Source organism: Patagioenas fasciata, chromosome 4 (assembly GCF_037038585.1).
Source record: "Patagioenas fasciata isolate bPatFas1 chromosome 4, bPatFas1.hap1, whole genome shotgun sequence".
Taxonomy (NCBI): Eukaryota; Metazoa; Chordata; class Aves; order Columbiformes; family Columbidae; genus Patagioenas; species Patagioenas fasciata.
The window spans coordinates 52,035,366-52,055,384 of NC_092523.1; the positions used below are offsets into that span (position 1 = coordinate 52,035,366).

Genomic DNA, 20,019 nt, shown 5'->3' on the forward strand with positions numbered 1-20,019 from the left:
GGATCAAGCTGGAACACAAGAGGTTCCACTTAAATTTGAGAAAGAACTTCTTCTCAGTGAGGGTAACAGAGCACTGGAACAGGCTACCCAGGGAGGTTGTGGAGTCTCCTTCCCTGGAGACATTCAAAGCCCGCCTGGACACCTTCCTGTGCGACCTCACCTAGGCGTTCCTGCTCCAGCAGGGGGATTGGACTAGATGATCTTTTGAGGTCCCTTCCAATCCCAAACATACTGTGATACTGTGATACTGTGATTTGCCAATGGGAACATGCTGCCAGGTCGAGGGCCTTTGGAAGAACTTATCAGGACCAAGGGCTGATGACAAAGTGCTCAATGCCAAGCTGAAATGTCAAGCTTTCACTAAGCCTCTTCTGTCTGAAGCAAATATTCACGTGGTTTTCCATGGATTTTCATGGCTTTGGGTCTAATTTGTCTATAAATGAAGTCAACAGATTTCCCTAAGCGCACAGTTGCAAGTAGCTCCTGTGTTTTGTGGGGGTAGCAAAAGAAAAATCAGTGCTGAGACCACAGCAGTGGCTGGGTTTTGAACTTGTACAGGCAATGCTTTATCTACCACTTGCTCATTTTTATTCACGCAAATACCGGTTTACTGGTTAGAATCTTTGTCTACACTGAAGTATGAAGATTTCAGGAGTGACCGAGGGGGACAATCCCTGATATACCTTGTCTGGCCAAGGGATGGCCCACCTGCACTTGATATTTTGACTTCCTTGTCCCTGCTGGCTCCTGGTACAAATTTTCTTGTTGTCTACTGGGCCTGTGACTATTGCTTATTGCAGTCCTACACAGGCTGCTGTGGTGTTTCTTGAACACAACCATTTTGTGCTAAAATGGGTAGTCACATTCATGGTGCAAATCCAATTGCATACACTATGCAAAGCTGCTTAGCTGATCTCAATTGCTTTTGCTTTTAATAAGCATTTAGTTTTTGAACAGAAGATAAATATTCTGTTTCAAAGGGCTTGTGGGTCAAAAACCGAAAGTAATTTCTACATTTCATGATGGTATTCCTTAAAGTGTCACCTCTGACTATTCTGAAAGGACTTTACAAAGGAAAATGGAAATACTTATGTGCCTAAATAATTAAAGAATTGGTTGCATTATAGTGGGGTTTCTATTCCATTAATGCAACGAAGCTGTGGCTTTAGTGGGACTGTTTACACTTACATTTCAAGTGTGAAATTGAATCTTTTCTCAGATGGTGGCTGTATTGAATATGGATAATGATACACAGAATGGATTTGGTTGGTAGTTGTGGCTTCCTGAAATAATCAGGAGGATAAACTCATTTACTGTTCAAGTGTATCCTGTTGATAGGCTAAACAGTACACTAATGAAATGAATTGGCAATGCAAAGTTAGAAGCTGGTCAGAACACAGAAATTATATGAAAGGAACTACGTGTTTGGAAGATAAATGAAATTAGACTTGGAAAAATGAGCTTTTGCCTATCGAAGTGAAATAATCTGAGATGCACTAATTCAAAAGATACCTGGTTTCATAAATAGTTTAAAATATATGTAATAGCTGACAGCTATTACAAGGCAAGTTACATGGGGCAAAGCTGTTGTTCCAGTTTCAGGCAGTATATGCAAAAACATTTTAGAGATAGTTGTTTATTATGGCTTTAGTATGACTGTACTTCTGGGCAAACTGTTATGAGAGGGATGTTGGGAAAACAAGAGGGAGTTTGGAGTGTAACAGTATTACTAACACTATAGAAATGACTCACAAGAAAAAGATATGAAGGGTGAAATACAGACCTTAACTAAGTGATGATTAAGAGGGTATACCATTTGCATAGGTGAAAAGACATAAATGTAAGGGCCAGAAATGAATTAATCTGAAAAAATTGAAGCTAACACAAAGTACAGGCTGGATATGAGGAGAAATAGCATGAGTCTGAGAGGTTTAGGTTCCTGAATAATCTGTGAGCCACATCTTGTGATTTTTACGGTGAATTTACTCAAAGCAATAAAATATATACTCTTCAGGGGTCCATCAGACTGTTGAGCTTCTCTCTGATTACCCATCAAGGCTACCAGGAATGCTGCAGCACTTTGCTAAAATTTCTCTGTAAGAGCCCACTGAGGAGGCAAAGGATGGGAAAGAACTTCTCACTGCAAGTTACTGAGACTGGTGGCAAAACAAAGAGGAGAGCAGTAGAAGACTGACCCCCCACCAAACAGGATTAATTAAACAGTGTTTAAAGTTGCAATATCCTTCATTTGGGGATAAAGCGATAACCATTTTATAATGCCGTACTTAGGCTTTTTAACAGTAGTCAATGATCTCCTTGGAGATTAAATTTGTGATACTCTTCCTATGCGACAGTCAGGGTGGAGAACAATCCAAATGTCTTAGTATAAGAGCTAGTTTACTGCAGGGGAAAAACCAGCAGCTAGGATGAAACCTAGAGCATGGTGGCTACTCTTAAATAGCTGATATGAAGCTCATCTCAGCATTTCCTAGGAAATTAAGATATCACTAACATATCATCTGAAATGCCTCTAAATTATAAGACTTGCAGTCCAAACAGCAGTTAATGTCTGTTAAATAGCAGCTGAAAAGAAGGAATAAACAGCAGTTTGATATGAGTATGTACTAAGAGACTTGTCAAGCTGCAGCAGTCTTGCCCCTTGGCTGGCAAAGGCTCTCACCCAGCTTAGCATTTTACTTGTTCTTTGCCACCTGATCCTTTTTATTGTGCTGGCACGGTGCTGTTTCTGATTAAGTTTTCCTTCTTTGCCCTGACGTGTGGGTGGAAACCTTAGCATTGCTTCTACAGATAGCACATTCCTAGAAATGAGTACACCACGTGGTGCTACTCGCATCCTAAATCCACTGCAGGCTCAGGTGAGATGTTCTCAGCTGTGATGGTTTATACCAGCTGAGGATCTGGCTCTGCAGCTTTATGCAGGGAGGTGTCTGATGGCTAACCTCCGTGCCTTCTGAACTGCAAATTGGTAGGTCTACCTGAATAGTGAAGATCTGATGCACTGCTGTAAACAGATGCACGCCATGCCTTTCATTTGGCTGGCAACTTTACTGATGTGCCTCATGTTGTGAAGCCAAGCCTCTTCCTTGTCCTCCTGGTGGCAGGAAAAATGTTGAATATCTTGATGTAGAAAATCCTCTTGCAAAAGAAGTAAACACTTTTGCAAATAATATGCATGGCACAGCCCAAGACTATGTTCATATTTTGGCAATAGCTGAGGTTCGTATCTGGTACAGGGGCACAGAGAAACATATAGTCTAGATACTTATGAATAAAAGAAGAGTGATGCCCATGAGGAGAGATGTGTGTTATCAGCAGTTATCTGGGTAAAGACTACATGTCCTCTTAAAACTGGCTTTGGGGATTTTGCAAGTAGTTTGGAAGCCCTGGTCCTGAGCCTTGACCCCTGGAGAGAGACTTTTGCAGGTTCTCAGTCTTAGGTTACTGCTTTTATAATGTAAATGAACAGCCCCAAATCTTGGCATTGGTATGAAAAGGAGGAGGCAGCACTGGGTGAGAAAAGTTTTGGTCAACCTTGACTTGCTGTTCATGCACCTGCAAGGCTGGGTTTTGTCTTTATCTTCTTCTCCGGAGATAGTTTCCCTCAGGGGGGGAACTGATGTGAGTGAATAAACCTCTAGCAATTAACTTCTGATAGCTCTGGGGATTATGTTTTCCAGGAGGATGAAGTGGGTGTCAACCAGGGCTCAGAGACGGTAAAAAAAAAAACCAAAAACAAACCTCAGTAAAAACTTCCACGAAACTAGTTATCAGTGCAAGATTCAAAGCTGTGCTCCGGTAGTGACCTAAGGTAAAATACACCTGAAAATAGTCTTTTACCTGTCACCTGCTTGAATACTGGCTCTGCTAGGGAGTCTCCTGTATTTTTGCTGAGGAGAGAGAAGTTTGGGGGGGCGTGACCTGGGGCTGCCTGTTCCACCCCAGCGGGCTCCCGAGGGCCGCCTCACAGGGACAGCACTGGTTCGGGCGGCGAGAGGAGTCCCTTGAGCCCGCCACTTTAGGTGCGACACCCACCGCCCCACACAGGGCCCCGAGCCACGCTGATCACCCATCGTTGCGCGCGATGGCGGAGGCGGCTCCGCCCCGCTGGGGGCGGCTCCGCGGGGCCACCTCCCTCATCCCCGCCTCCCGGCTCGCCAGTCGCGGCGGCGGCTGGACGGGAGTGGAAGCTAGGGTGGTAGCCGACCCTGTCCCGAGCGGGAAGCACCGAGGTGGGGGGAAGAACAGCCTCCTTATGCGCTGAGGGGCGGCAGAATGGAGCCGCTGGGCGGTGGCGGCTGGACCGGCCACGCTGGGGCGCCGGCTCCTGGCTGGACGTACTTGTTGCCGCTGCTGTTGTGCGCCGCGCTCCGGAGCCTCCTGGCCAGCCCCAGCAGCGAGGGTGAGCGGGGACGGGGCGGCCGGGTCGTCGGGGCAGCGCGGCAGCGCCCGCCGAGGAGGGTGACTGTCCGGCGGCACGCTGCTTTGAGCCCATTTTGCTCAATCTTGTAACGTTTGAGGGGATGTAAAGAGAGGCTGTGCCAACGGGGAGGTGGGTCCTGGGCCGGGGGATCCGGGGAAGCGGCAGCAGCTGCTGCGAACCCCCCTGGGAGGTGAGCGGGACCGCAGCGCGGCCCCAGGGCGGGTGCACAGCCGCCTCTGCATGGGCACGTTTCGCAGTGTTTTTGGTGGAATGGTGTTGCACAGGTGCCTTTGTGGTGTGTGGGGGTGGACACGCTTGTACCACGGGCGTTGCACAGGTGCATTGGTGCGGCTGGAACTGTGGGGATTTGCACGGGGGAGTTTGCACAGGTGGATTCACACAGCGCAGTTACTCCGTGCCTTAAAATACATAGGTAAGGATGGGAAGCTGCGCAGCATCCGGTGTTTTAACCCGCAACGCAGCGGAGTGCGGCTGGAGAGGACTGATTTTTGACTTTATTTTTTTTTTAATACATTTAATCTCTGTGAAGCTAGTAGCCAAAAATACGTGTCCAGGCTTCCTGTCTAGCGGGGGTACTTCCAGGCTTTCAGACCGGAGTGTTGTGGGTTTTTTTGTTTGTTTGTTTGTTTTGTTGTTGTTGTGTGTGTTGTTTGTTTGGTTTTGTTTGGTTTTTTGCTTGCTTTTTGTTTGCTTTTCCCATCCCCTCTATACCTGTTGTCTGGGCACTGCATTGGGTTTATTATTATTTTCTGTCTCTGCAGGTAGGCTCTAATGTGAAAGCCATGGGTGGAGAAGTTCGGCATCTGAAGGGGATGCCCAGATGCTGTTTGCTCGTAGCAGGCTGGTTTCGTGATGTACCATAATTGTTTGTGAAACCCCTTTAGAGGGAAGAGTATGCTAAGGGTGTTGAAGGAAAACCATAGCAGAATTTCAAAGATGTGGCCTGAGGAGTTACAGTTAGCTGTAATTTATTTTGGAGAGTGAGAATAATGTGAATCACAGTTTTCTTCAAAAAAAAAAAAAGTGCAGAGGAAGGGGAGAATGCTGATCCTCTGTGTGTGAAGATATCAACTGTTCAGGAAGCTTTGGGGCACAATAGAAATGCCTTTGGCTTTGCCTCAGTGAGATAATAGTGGGCCTAATCTTTTTGCTCCCATGGTTTCAGATTATTTCACCTGTGGGAGAGATGGCTGAGCAGGTGGTGTGGTTGCTTCCAAAGGGCTGTCCCCATTACCAGCCTCTTGGGAGGCACGCTGCCCTGACATGGTGCTGGGAGCCCCACAAATGCTCCCAGTCCTGTTTTGGTCATCCTTCCCTGTTCTTGGTAAAACTAGATAGTGCTGATGGAGTCAACAGGAGCATTGCTCAAGCACAGAGGTGCCTCTGGATGAACAGGCAGCTGCATAATAGGACTTTTACGTGATAGGAAACAATACTGGAAAGGATTAACGAAGCTGTCGAGCAAACAAATTTAGTGGCATCTTTACAGGGAAGCTGCAGGGGAGTATTAGAGTAATGATTAGCAGCATGAGCAATTGCTTCAAGGTCTCTCTCCCCCTACTTTTCCAACTGCTGCTCTGTAATTCTTATCTCTTCAGTAAATGCGAAGCTAAAAGACTGCTGGTAGGAGGGGTTTGACTGCAGACCTGAACTTATTCAATAACTGCTGTCCTCGGCTGTTAGGATATTTATTTGTAAACCAGTGTTATTTGACAAGTGCTTCTCACAGCATGTCTCCTTACCCATTTACCACCGAACAGCTCTGCTCCTGGGAATGGCTCACCCTAAAGCATGGGAAGCCGAAAGCGTGAGAAACCTCTGATGCCAAAGTCTGCCTGCCCTAGCTGTGTGCCACTGATGCTTGTCACCTGTTTGGGTTTGAAAAGTTGGGTTTGGCTGCTTCTGGTCTCTGAAGAGAGAGATCCTCCCCTGGGGTTAGTTGGCATATTCAGCTGGTTGGGAACTTTTGCTCGGATGGAGGTAGCCATCTTAGACCTGTGAATAATATTTTCAAAAGTTGCTGGTATTGGTTTTTCAGAGTCTTGTTTTCTATTATCTTTCATCTTATTCAACATTGTTAAAAAACAACTGGCTGGTACCCCGTGCTGTATAAGTATGTAACGCTTGACGTTGCATGCAAGATGATAAATTCTCATAATTCTTTAATCCTGCATCACATTTTTTGTTTCTCTAAATCTTCCTGCAATACTCAGTGATGTTGTATGGTAAGGGATGGGCAGTTGACAATTCACAGTGCATGATATTTTGTTTTACCCTCTAGTGGAGGAAGACTTATGGGAAGGTGGGGGGGGAGGTGGGGAGGAAGGTAAATTCAGTGTCTGGGTTCCTTAACATGGAAAAAGCTTTTTGCAAGGGTAGCAGAGTTTCAGAATTTCTGCTGGTTTTATAGGCAAGTCTTGAGCACCCAACCTGGTCAGTTATAACCTTCAGTTATATGTTGAAGGATAAACATTGACAAAAGAGAATTAGGCGGATTTTCCTTTAATAGAGAAATAAACCTGGGTTTATCTTCAGGTCCGTTTTCTCAATTTAGATATTAAAAGCAAAATACGCAGTGAAGGATGAAGGCTCAGTGCTATTTCATGCATATAAAGTATTGCTTAGCCATTATTTTTTAACTCTTTAGTGGAGTTTATTGATGAGAATAATATTTCCTTCCTGCCTTTTATTGTTTTTTCAGATTCAGAAATTAATTGGACAGAAAATATTTCAAGTACACCAAAGGTATTGCACAATTTTGAAGTGCTAGTATTTTAGAAGTGCTTTATTACTTCAGAGTATGTTGCCTGTGATAATGGGATGACAGGGACAACCCTGCCGTATACAACTGGGCTTCTGCACCTTCTTTGGTTTAAAATTGGATGTGGTTTAAATCTTTCTAAGCACTAGGGTTTGGAAAGTGGCTTATATAAATTATTTTTGTAGAACAGAATGAATGAAGGAATTGTTTAAATATCCCCTTCCACCCTAAACTTCATGGTATGTTATGCTGTGCCTGAGATCTGGTCACTTAGAACAACATAACGTAGTTGCATAATTGTATACAAAGTACATTTAATTTTAGGACTTTTCAGCAGAAGTGCAATGCAGAAGTGCTGTAGCAACAGAGCATGCTGTTAAGCAAATGAAAAGAAATACACTTTGAAATATTGACATTGGCTTAGACAAAGGTGAGAAAGACAAAATGAATCTGACTTGGTAATGTTTTGTATTTGTTTTAGGGACTTAAGACTAAAAGGATATTCTTTAGTTAGACTCCTATGTTTGGTCATCTTCCTCTTAATTCTTCCAGGGATTTTTGAAGCGCAGTTTATCTTAATATATAATTTTTAATTTGGATGAGTAAATGAGTACAATTAAAGGGGTGGGTCTGGTGCAGGCAAAAATAAAGCAAGGTTGTAATTTGCAGATTATTCATGCTGGAGCCCAGAATGAGCCTACCTGTTCTCAGTGTGGTGACTTGTGTGTGTGTTATTTCATACTGACATACAATAATGTTATGGCACACTAGATAAATGCATATTTAAGTATAAGATCACAATGTTTCTTTTGAATCAGTGAATGAAGTATTTTTTTTCAGTGATTTTTTTTTTGTGTATTTAGTAGAAGCAAACATGAAAATACTCTTAATTCTCATACCAGTGTATTTCAATTAGTCTAATGCTTTGGGTAAAAATACACATGAACAGAACCTTGTGGTTACTAGCTTGTTCTTAGTAGCTTGGCTGTGTGTGTCATGCATTCACATAGCCATTGTATTTTGTGTAATTCTGTAGGTATTAAGTACCGCTGACATGCATATATGACGTGAATGCAGAATGGTTACCTTTGAGCATATTTCAGTCCACTCAACAGTGTTTTGTAAAGAGATTTGAGGAGGTATCTGTTTTTTATTTTGTGTATGGGAATGGTTCCCTATGTGCTTTCCATGATAACAACATAGACTCAGTGTTGTATGTTTATTTTACTCACAGGAGTAATCCCATTAACTTTTAAGTTTACTGCAGTGGAATTACTGGTATGAGAAAGGACAGCTCATGTCTAATGGTCTTTTGGGGATCAGTCAGATGTGTGATGTGTGGCTTTTCAGGAGGTTTAAAATGACTCAATCGTAGATTTAAAATGGAAACTACTATCCTTTTGACAGTGGAACAACATTTGAAATGTAGCACTTTTAAGTGTGTGACAAAAAGCATTGCTGCCTAATGATGTGTGGTTTTTTTTTTAAAAAAAAAAAAAAGGAAAATAAACAATAGCAAAGATTGACTCCAAGATAGTACTCGTTACCTTTTGAAGCCTATCTTAAAAATTGTAATGAATAGTGGAAAACAGGCAAACTGTCTTAAACTGCACCACTGTCAGAGTGTCTGCATATAATATGGTAAATTTTGATACTGTATTTTGATGTATAAAGCAGCTATTTGCAAATCAATTTACAGATGGATAAACTGGTGGGTATCATTGGAGAAAGGGAAGATCTTGTTCATGACCTTGTCTGACAGCTTCATCCCCCTCCACCATTATGTCTCTCACTGGTACCAAACTTTTTAGTTCCAGCATATGATCTACCTCCATATCTGCCATTTTCTTTCTGTGAAATAAGAAAATGAAATCTTTCCCATAAAGAAATGTTTATTCTTTGCACTAAAATGCGAAATGCCTTTTGTGACAGGCCCTGGTAAGGAAGCTGAGAGCAGGATTTCATAATGTGGTAGAAATTTTAACGACAGGACAGTTTATTATGTAGTGGCTTGCTCTCTGATCTTGCTGCTTTTATGCTTTATTGTTGAAAGGATTTCTGTTGTACTTCTGCAGAAATCCTTGTTTCCAGCACTTGCTGAGTGAGTCCAGAGCCCTTGACCTGGGAAAGTCCAGCTGGGATTGCTCAGCTGAGTGACAGTGTTGGACCGTGTTCAATTTTAGGTCTTGAGCAGAAGTGGAGCTGTTATACCCCCAAAATCTTTATGACCTGGAGCTAAGTTTGTAGTGGTCCGTTCCTGTAAGTGTGCAGGTATGTATATTCTTGAATACAGTTGAGATTTAAACATTGGTTAGGGATGTCCGGAAAGTGAGACCCTGCCCCAAAATAAAACCTTTTTTTTTTTTCTTTTTTTAATACTAGGAACTAAATCTAAAGTTTCCAGGGCAAGAGGTGTTGAAAACAAATGCACACAGATCAGTCGTTTTGTAGAAGTGCTGAATTTCTTAGTTATCAAGTGCATGCTTCTACGGAGGAAAGAGTATTCAGTGCAGCTCTTCAACAGATACTCAGCCCACTATCCATTAGATAGGTTGAAAAAATAATCTTGTGCTTACAGTAAAGTAGCTAAACAAAAAATTGAAATATCTGTTGTAAGTGTAACTTTCTCACTGGCTGTAAGTGCTGGTGAAATATGTGGCCTCATTCCAACCATGATGGACTTGAACTAGATATTTTTCTTCTACTGAATGTTGCAGAAACACTATGTTAGTGATTGCATTGGAATGAACAATTTCTTTTTGTAACTTACTCCTTACTAAACTCACTTTCTTTGATCTCTTCTGTAAAATTGCTTATTTTAAAAGCTAGTGAAGTATCCTTTTTCCTTTGAATTTTTTTTTTTTTTTTTACTTAGGATGTCCCAGTTTTTTGGCACAGGCAGAATGGATTGTCCTCTGTGTTCACATTGTGCCTGTCCCTTGCTCCGCTCTGTGACCGGCTGGACTTTGAGGTGACAGGTTCTGCAGAGGTTAAAGTGTTTGCTGGCCCAGTTGCTTCCACTGGCAAACTTGAGCACTGGCTCTCAGTAGCTTAGGCTTCTTTAGGGATTTGTTACCCTTTTAGTTGTCTCTTTGACCTGTTATATCTCTGACAGTCTCAGTTTTGGTATTTGCAATGGCTTTGATCAGTGGACTATTTGAGCCGCTCAAGGTTTAACGCACTTATCCTCTTAGAGGTGGAAAGCAATTATCCCTGTCTTCTGCAGTTGGGAGGGGATGTGAGCACTGCCATGCGCAGCAGTTAACTTTCAGGTTTGGGAGGTGATGAGATGTGGTGTGTTGGCTGCTGTGGACAGAGTGCGGGGACCTGACGTGGACTGTGCGTGTCTGCTCTTAATAAAGAGAACTAAAGATGGTTTGGGCCAGAAAAAATTGCAGTGGAAGCATTCAGTGCACCCTGTAACAGCCTCACCAGAGGTGTCAGTGGTGGGAAACACTCTCCCCTCCCTCTTCTCTGGAATTTGAGTTGTGCAGGCGGTGTGTTAGGAGGGCTTTGACCAGGTAGAGCTGCTCAGGTGACCGCTAGCTGAAGGGATCAGAGACACCTCCTGGAGAATGTGATGCAGTGTGTTGTGCTGCAGCAGGTCAGGGAATTACCTGCATGAGCTGATCTAGCAGCCCTGAAGGAGATTCCTGCACCTCTTCTTCTCCCTGGCAAGATCCTGAGCATCATCAGCTTGTGTGCTCCTGAGCAAACTCTGCCTTGGGGATGGAGAAGAAACACTCCCTGGGGAAGCTGAGAGGTTCTCCATAGGTTGCTGTGCAGCAGCAGGTGTTGAGCCCTGTGGGAGAGAGGGTAGGACCCTGGCTGGCATTACAGGTTCTGATGCCAGAGACTTCATTTGGGTACAGGGGACAGTACTGGAGTGTTTTCCCAGCATATGGATTCTGGGGTTCTCTAACCTGATCACTTATTGTTAGAAAGAGGTCAGCATGACCAGTTTGAACTTCGTAATTCTCTAAGGGGATAGAGAAGTGCTTGGGAACAAGTTATTTAGCATCAGTAAATGTGCATTTGATGATGTTTCTGGGTTGACTTGTATCTTTAACTGTTTTTTATGGCCCAAACCAGTGAAACTATACAGGGAAATTATCTCCATACTTGCCTTTAAGTTAATTTCTCAAAAAAAAAAAGTTATCTTGGTTTATCCGTGTTTGCATTACTAATGTTCACAAGCAATTTCTTTCTAGAATGTGTTGTGTGCTCTTCCCACTAGCAACCTCTACCCTCTTCTCTCGACTGAAATAGAAGGGATAAACTGTCAAGCCCCCTGAAAAGCCAGTAGATCATCTTAAACATTTTTTTCTTGCTCTTGCATGCTACATGCTATCTAAGCATTATGTCAGTTCCTTTTTTTTTTTTTTTTTTTTTGTTTTTTTTTTTCTGCTTGAATGAATTTAGTGGCAGCAGAGTAGTCGTTATTGTCAACAGGAAGGCTTTATTGGTTCTGGAGAGTGAGTTCCTGCAAGTCCACTGGCAGTGAAAGCTGACAATCTTGACAGCTCTGAATGTGTCTGTGCTGAGTTTGTTGAGTTTAGTTATATGTCCATGTCTTTGGATACCTTTTAGGAAGGGAGATAAGATTACTTTTACTTGGTAACACCCCGATTTAAGGAAGAAGGCGAGATTTCATCTAGGCACTGCCAGAAGGTGGTTTGATTGCATTGGGAAGATGTTGGGATTTTTAGGGCTTGACTTTACATCTGTGCTTAACAAAGTCCTCACTTTAAATAGAGTCTTGAAGAAACTGGCTGCCTCCTTCAATCACTTGCAGTTCTCTTGGTGGTGGCTGGAGACCCTGGGTCTGCAGGCAGCACTGGTGTTTTATTGCTTCAGGCAGGGTGGTTGTCAGGTTGCTGGTTGCAGCACTATCTTATTTTCAGTAGAAACTTCTTCCTTGTTGCAGATGCAGAATGAAACTTACCCAGAAGGTTTCCCCAAAAACTTTGGGCCATGGCTGTCCCAGAGATCTGCTGTTGTGTCGGTACAGTGTTGTTTCCAGTGGATATTTTGAGTGGGACTGGAAGCATTTTACTGTTTTTCTTCAGAGTGAATAATTCCTTTTCTATTAAATGGTGCTTTTAGTGGGAATGGGAGCGTTTATCATTAATAAAGGCAAACCATAGTGGAGTTTCTAAATTTCCAGGCACTTTGTTGTCAAGCTAATATCCTGACCGTTTCTACTTCTAAGTTATGTATGATGGGAAGAACAAATGACTACCTCTTTTCTTGAGTGGAAGTACTGGTAAGGGGAAAACCTGCAGGTTTTTTTTTTTTTCAGTGGGGTCCAGTTATAGAAGTGAGCTTTTGGTCCCCCTCCTTGGTGCGATGGCTGGTGCTGTACCTGTGGGGAAAAAAGTTGCAGCCAACCCAAAGAACTTAGTCCAACGGCAATATCACACCTCTCATAAACTGTGTGTTCAAACAGAAATTGCAAACATAATGCAGAAAATACTGGGCAGAATTCTCTGACTGATTGCAGTTGTCCATCTGGCCTTAAAAACATGAATCTGTGATGCAGATTCTCCCACTTTGGCTCTTGCTATAAAAGGGAATGGTGAAAACTTCAAGCAGAATGAAGCCAACATAATAAAATATAAATCTGCAGTTAATATTAGTTTGTGAGTTCATTAAGTAGTGTATATTTTCTTCCTCCAGTGGGCTATAAATTATAGGTACTGCTGCAGCTTGCAGGTTGCTGTAGCTGGTTTCCACTGATGGAAAATGTTTCCAAGTTTCTTGCCTGTGTGTTTTTTGTCCTAACTCAGTGAAGCTAATTAATAGAAAACATCTGCTCCTCAATGACTTCGATTTCTTTAAAGAGCTTATTTTTTTTCGTTTGTTTTTGCCTTTTTGGATTACTTTTGACTCTCACTGCTTGGAGCATCTTGGATTTATACTTCTTAAAGAAATACTTGGCACAACAGGGAAAACAGTAGGAAAATGAATGGTAATAATATGGTGATAAGACTGGTGATAAGATAATAATATGGTGATAAGACCTCTGCAATCAATGTGTCTTGGTAGTGCTGTGAGCTCCAGATGTGCAGGAGGAAGGATGGTGAGGCATGCACGGTGTCAGGAAAAAACAGTACCATTAATGATGATGTCTTGGGCCAAGGAGGAGAGCAAGAGGCATGAAGCTTGGTGGGAAAACCTCCGCTACTATTCACGAGACCTCAATGAGGGTTCGGTGCACAGCACTGCTGTCGCTTCTTGTCGTGCACCTTGACCCCCCTCCAGAAGAGTGCTTTGCCTCATGCTTAGTTGACAGTCTGTGAAGATTCCCATTAGAGGTTTCTCAGGAGTATTTTAAATGTAGTTGCTCCCACGAGCTTAGCCTGAGCTACCTTGATTTAGCTCCGACCTTTCTATGGGTGGCTGCATCCTGAGGAGCAGTGTGTAAAGGGGACCACGAGCTGCAGGAGGAATCTTGAGGAGGGGCGCTAGATTCATGCTTTTTTCATATGGAGTTCGGGTTACCCAAAACAGTGTTCAGATTCCTGCTCAATTTGTAACAAATATATTAAAGCAGAGTTTTGTTTCAGTTTTAAAAAACAAAGCATTTTAATTCAAATGTATTTTGTTTCAAAATATGCTACTTTTGAAATCAGGGGGTGTTTTGAAATATTTATGCAGGCTTTGAGTGAAGGTTTCTTTACTCCTGTTTGTTTTGTGATGGAAACTGTAGTTACAGGGTATTGATTTGGTCAAAGAGGATATTCTTCCTGCTTTAGATGTATTTTAGTGAAATAAAAGATCGCTTTGCCTTTACAGCTTCACAGTATAAACTCCATCAGCTTTTGTTATCTTGACCATTTTGCCTTGTTCTGGAGTGATTTCTCAGGAGTAACTTTGGTGGAACATGCCCTGTGTTAAGCCTTAGCTTGCAAATGGTGGTGCTGCAGAGCAGGACTCCTCTGGTGTCTAAGGATTTATTAGAAATCAGCTCAAAGACCACAGCAGCACAAGAGTTTGGTGGTTTGTGTGAGACTTTGCCCTGGTGTGACAAATGAACGTTTTTCTGGAAGATTCTTTGATACTGAAGTGGCAGGAGGATAGGTGGCTGGCAGCACCAGAGGCAGTGTTTTAGCCTGTCAGTAGGGGTTATTTTCTGTTTCAGTTGGGTTTTTGGTTGGTTGGGTTTGTTTGTTTGTTTGGGGGTGGTGGTTGTTGTTGTTTGTTTTTTCCATTTGAAATTGGAGAAGAGAAAATAAGGCCGCTCTGGCTGATCCTGCTCCAGATCAGAGTCAGAGGAGCAATCTCGCTTCAGCAGTATGATGCAAAATCCATGGACTGGTGGCTTCTACTTCAGGCATTGCATCATAATGACAGACCTGTCCTGTTCTTGCCTGGGTGAGGTGATCCCACCACATGGCACTGCTTGAGGTGGCTGGCTCAGACAGGGTGCTCTGCTGGGTGGGCTGCAGAGTTGGCTTTGGTTAACTTTGAATGCCATCAGCACTGGCATTTCTTGGACTTCTTTCCAGCTGCAGTTCCTCTGCAGTCATGGTAAAGCTGCTGAATGCTGACTGTATGAATGTGATGGGGACATTTTGAGTAAAAAGCTTAATCCAGTCTCCCTGTCAAGAGATTCATGACAAAGAAAACACTATTCATTCACTAATTAAAGTTCAGGGCAAAGGTTTAGGTCACTTCTGGTTTTATTCTAACTTGATTGCTCATCTGTAGTAACCAGCCTGTCTGAGGACAAGGATGTATGTAAATTCCCCAAGCTATTATTAAAAAAACAAACAAACAAACAAAAAAAACCCAAAACAAACAAAAGAAAAAACCTGTGGTATGACTTTAGACTTAATCATCGCTTATCCTACCCTGAAGGCATGGAAGTTAATGATGATATAGATTTGTGTGGTTTTGTGTTCCCCTTGACTGAGCATTAGAAATAATTAGGGCTTGTGGGATGGATGTACTGATGGTGGAGATATTAAAAAATGCTTTCTGCTTATATGTGCCTCTTCCAAGTTTGCTGGCAAAGATAGAGGTGTTAATTGTGTGCTTGCAGGCTCTGAGGTTTTCTGCTTGTTCATTGAGACGTGGCTAGCTGGTGCTGAGGGGAAAGGAAGTAGAAATAAATGACATATGTTATTTTGGAGGCTTTTAAGGTGATGGGCCAAGTAGAGTTGGTAGTGATTTCTGGAGAGTTCTTCAGTGGGGTGAGTTGTCCCCCATGGGCTGCTGCGTAGAGCTCTGAGTTATGCCTGTGAAGCATCTATGGCGTTGGGGCTGGTCCAGGAGTCCCAACTATACAGAAGCTGGCAATAAATCTCCCGGAGTGTGGAAGCCTTAGTGTGGAAGCACATAGTTGGAAGTTTTCCTGAATTACCTCCTTCAATGACCTGAGTGGATTAGCTGGTTATTAGCTGTGGCCAAACGCACACTGGCGGTCATGACAAGTTGGATGGGGAGGAACTGGTTCTGGTGCCTTGGGGAAGACCTCTGGTCTCTTTCTCTACTTTGGGTTGAACTAGAGAAAATTTCAGTGGTGTGCTTTTGTGTGTGTGTGGTGTGTTTTTGTGGGTTGTTTTTTTTAAGGAGCCAAAAAAACCTTAATCTATTCTCAAGCAGCCATGTGGTGAGTGCTGAAAGCATCTGTTTGGGATGGTGGCAGCCCTTGTATAAAATCTTTGCTGAAAGAGTTTCCCCTGTATTGCAGGTTGCTGTTTGCCCACTGTTTTTCTTCCCCAGCCTGGCCAACCCGCAGCGTTTTGTTGAAAGCCATTTCAGCAAAAATAATGTTCCTGCCAGGCTAGAAAGTACTGGGAAAAGTGGTGATGCTGAGCCCATGTGGATTGGCCTAGTGGGACCGTGTGCTGGTGGCCTCTTGGATGGTGTAGAATGGTAGGGCTGCCTGAGAGAGCCTCCCAAAAGTTGTTAGTACCATCACTATGCGTGAGGACCTCCTGCAGCTGGGCTGTCAGCCAAAGCTGAATTGAGTTGGGATCTGGCAATGATTTATTGGAGATGGCTGGCTGGGTGGGCTGGGGATGGGGAAGATGCACAAACCTTATTTATCTTTTGTAGTGGTGGTAATTTGTGTTTATACCAGAATTTTTGGGATGCTGAAAGCAACATTTTTTGATCATTGCAAGCAATTCAGTATAACAGAGTAAATGGATGCAGTACAGTATTTTAGGAAATATTTTGTGAAAGCAGTGCTGGGCAGAAGCAGCCCTGCTGAGCTGTGCTGGGAGCCTCCGCGCTCTCCAGAGCACTGCTGGCTTTTTTCTTCGTGGTACGTGAATTTTGGATTACTGAGCAGCGCCTGTCAAAACGTGTATCCTGTCCCTTCCTATTTGTTTTGCTTATATGCAGAATTCTACTGAAAAATAAGGGAAGAATAGAGTCTTTTCCAACTAGAGATTTAGTTAGTATTCAGCTCCACTGGCTGACTCACTGGTAAAAAAAATTCCCTTTGACTTGAGTTTGAGTTGAATGGAGTGTATTATCTTTTCATATGCAGAAAATTATTTTGAAATTGAAGTTAATAGCAGTAATTTTAAAATTGTCTTTGATAGATAATACAATATTTGGTTGTATCATGTTCTTTTATGATCTGATTCTTGAATAAAAGCATTTTTCGGCTTTTTTTCTGAAGTACCATGTCACAAAGAACTTTGTGGCATCAAACACATCATCTAATTAGATTCATTAGTAGCATCTCCAGCACAAGTTTTAATAAAGTTGTACAATATAGATCAATACTTATTTTGCATCCATTTTGTCTTTGACAGGAATATACTGTTCTGCACGGTTTAATGTCCGTGATTGTAACAGAGGAATTGGGGTAAACCTGCCATTTTGGCAAATATGCTCTCTTCTCTTGCTTTTTAAATTAGTATATGGTTATAATATGGGACATGTTATTTAGCTGTGTCCTGTTTTGAAGAAAATTTCAAGATCCACCCTTTTTATCTTATTAAAAAGTAGAAGAAAATGCAATATGGGTCAGGAGCACTTGGCTGCTGGTGCTTGACTTCAGCTGGAACAGGAGGAATTGATGAGCATTTTACCTGAAGACTTCAGGAGGGGAAAAGCTGGCCATCACTGGGTGACGTATCTAATGGTGGATGACAGCAATAGTTTTATTTTGCTTAGACTGTGGGGTGGAAAGCTGCCTAATTGTATGTTTACCTACTGTGGATATAGTTGGGTATAGTCTGAGTATTGCTTCCACCAAATATCCCATAGTTTGGTAACATTGCCAGCTCCTGACTGTTTGCTGTTTTGGCAGGAGAAAGCGATCTGGGCACTAAAACCCTGACCTACCAAATGTTTCTGCACAACATCCTGAAAATATACTTGACCTTGACCAGGCAGAACATCTATATGCCTTATGATAGTGTGCTGGATTAATACTTGCATTCACTGTAAAAATATCTGGGTAGGCACATTTGGTGAGGACTGATGTTTCTAGGTCAGTGGGGGTTTTTTTGTGTGTTTTGGGTTAGTTTTGTGAACAAGTGACTACAGTAGTCAGCTTTTAGTACAGTACAATGATTAAGACCAAACTGACTCAGAACTTTTTTTCCAAACTGAATGCATTTAATCTTAATTGAAAACAACAAAACAAAACAAAAAATCAACCTTTAACATTTTAAATGAACATGGCTTTTATTTTAGTACAGTGTCCTTCTGTGGTGTGTTTTTTTTATTGTTGTTTGTTTGTTTTGTTGTTGTGAGGGGGTTTTGTGTGGGGTTGTTTGTTTTGGGTGTGTTGGGGTTTTTTTTGGTGTGGTTGTTATTTTGTTTGTTTTTGTTTGTTGGTTTTTTAACTATGCCTTTGTAAATGGTGTGATTCTGATGTCTGAGGTGCTCTGTTGGCAACGTTTTAATTGAGGAATTGATGAACCAGGGAATATCAGGAGGGCAGGAGCACAGAAGTGAGTGTTGTAGTCCGAAGAGAAGGAAATTTATGCTTTTAAAGTACTAGAAAGTTCCTCCTCGGTGGAGGTTTTCTATGACAGCTGTTGATGCAGAGACAAGGTTTTATTAATAACTTGGAGATTTATAGTCCTGGATACAGGAGGTGACACTGGTAAACTCAGCAGCAGAAGCTGCTGTAATTTTCCTCAGCTGAGTTGTGTGCATAGATGTCTTCAATTGTTTCACACTTTTGACTCAGTGTTTCAGGTAATGTGACAAAAAATGCCATAAACTTGGGAATAGCTTTTTGCTATTTAATGTAAATTGGTTTCTTATGTAACTTAACAGAGCCACTCTTAATTTTTGTGTGTAGGAAAAAGAGACGACCGCTCAGATATCTTATAATGAAGTTGTTAGAGGCTTGAGAAAGGATGTGGGAGAAAGACAATAATTGCTGATAACAGTAGTACTCTAATACTTGCATATAAAATACTTTAAAAATTGATTTCATGATAATCAGGTTATTCTGTATGTTGTTTCTTGTTTCATTTTTGTCGTAGAGGCCTGATGATGCTAAAAACTCTGCCACCTTAGAAGAAGAAACGTATGTGCATTAACATGGAGCTGTGTATGTTTACATGTCTTCTACATGTAAATACACAGTGTGCATATTTATATTTATTTCCCCTGAAAGACCAGATTTGAAGAACTTAAAGGATCTGGATTCTGCAGAAGTTTACTGCATTCACAACTTGGTTTCAGTGGCAGATCTCAAAGAAACAGAGAAATGCATATATAGAATTGCTTTCAGCATATGGCCTTATTGCTGGAGGTGTTATTGCATTGTTATTCTGCTTTACAAAAACGTAAATTCCTTGGTTAATTATAAACAGACTGTTTACTGTAGATGCCCAAATCTTGAAATATTTACTGAAATCTGTAATCCATCCATTTTCTTTAACAGGTTTTTTTCTTATTTTCAGTGAATTTACTGGACTCACGTACAGTAATGGGGGATCTAGGATGGATAGCCTACCCAAAAAATGGGGTGAGTCTCTGTTGTTGTTTGCTTTCTCTCTCACAAATTATACTAATCGTTTCCATTTGGAAAGTAGACTACTGGGTTTAAAAACCTCCCTGGAGTGATTTGTCAGCAATAGAAGGAAAAAAAAAATAAAACAAGCAGCTATAACTGGGAAATTGTAGCTGGGTGACTAGGGGATTGATTTATTTATGCAGTAGAGCCAGCCACAAGTATTCAAAAAAAATCATGAGTCAGCCCCCTCAATGCTTCCCTCACCAAGAAAATCCATGAAGTTATTTAATTTTTTTTCAATTATAAATTCCTCATTTTTTCTTCTGGAGCTTTTGGGGTCAATGTACAACACAATTTTCTGAAAGTTTTCTTCTGAAACATGGGGTCTGGGACATTACTGTTAGCTTTAAACTAACAGGGCTGTTCAGAAATACTTTTCAGGCTCATGATAAAATTCTGGGAGCTGGTAGCATTGGAACAGGAGCTGAGCTTCAAGAACCTTGAAGAGCCTCTGTCCCTTGCCATTAGCTGTACTGAGGGGTGAAGGAACCTGGCCTCCTAATTTGATACCTGCAATAAGTGCTGGAGTTGAGATGCATTAAAACAGAATTGACTGGGTTGGAAAAGACCTCAGAGATCATCAAGTCCAACCGTTGGTCCAACTCCAGTCCATTGACTAGATCATGGCACTAAGTGCCATGTCCAGTCTCAGTTTAAAAACCTGCAGGGATGGTGAGTCCACCACCTCCCTGGGCAGCCATTCCAATGCCTGACCACTCTCTCTGTAAAGAATTTCTTTCTAATACCCAGCCTAAATTTCCCCTGGCAGAGTTCAAGCCCATGCCCCCTTGT

The 20,019-nt window shown here is 42.1% G+C and overlaps 1 protein-coding gene across 28 annotated transcripts in view; it reads left to right on the forward strand.

Moving 5' to 3' along the window:
- Positions 1-4,165: 4,165 nt before the first annotated feature.
- Positions 4,166-20,019, forward strand: part of EPHA5 (EPH receptor A5) — a 197,212-nt gene continuing 181,358 nt past the window's right edge. For 21 of the 28 annotated variants that reach the window (XR_011738835.1, XM_065837326.2, XM_071807824.1 and 18 more), the window contains exons 1-2: positions 4,166-4,420; positions 19,115-19,179. Coding sequence is in view for 26 of the 28 variants with exons in the window: in XM_065837326.2 (XP_065693398.1) it covers positions 4,294-4,420; positions 19,115-19,179 (192 nt within the window). In the remaining 2 variants the exon portion in view is untranslated. Of the gene's footprint in view, positions 4,421-7,163; positions 7,208-19,095; positions 19,180-20,019 lie in introns of all 28 variants that reach the window. The other 7 variants (XM_071807832.1, XM_071807842.1, XM_071807840.1 and 4 more) reach the window with 7 other exon arrangements.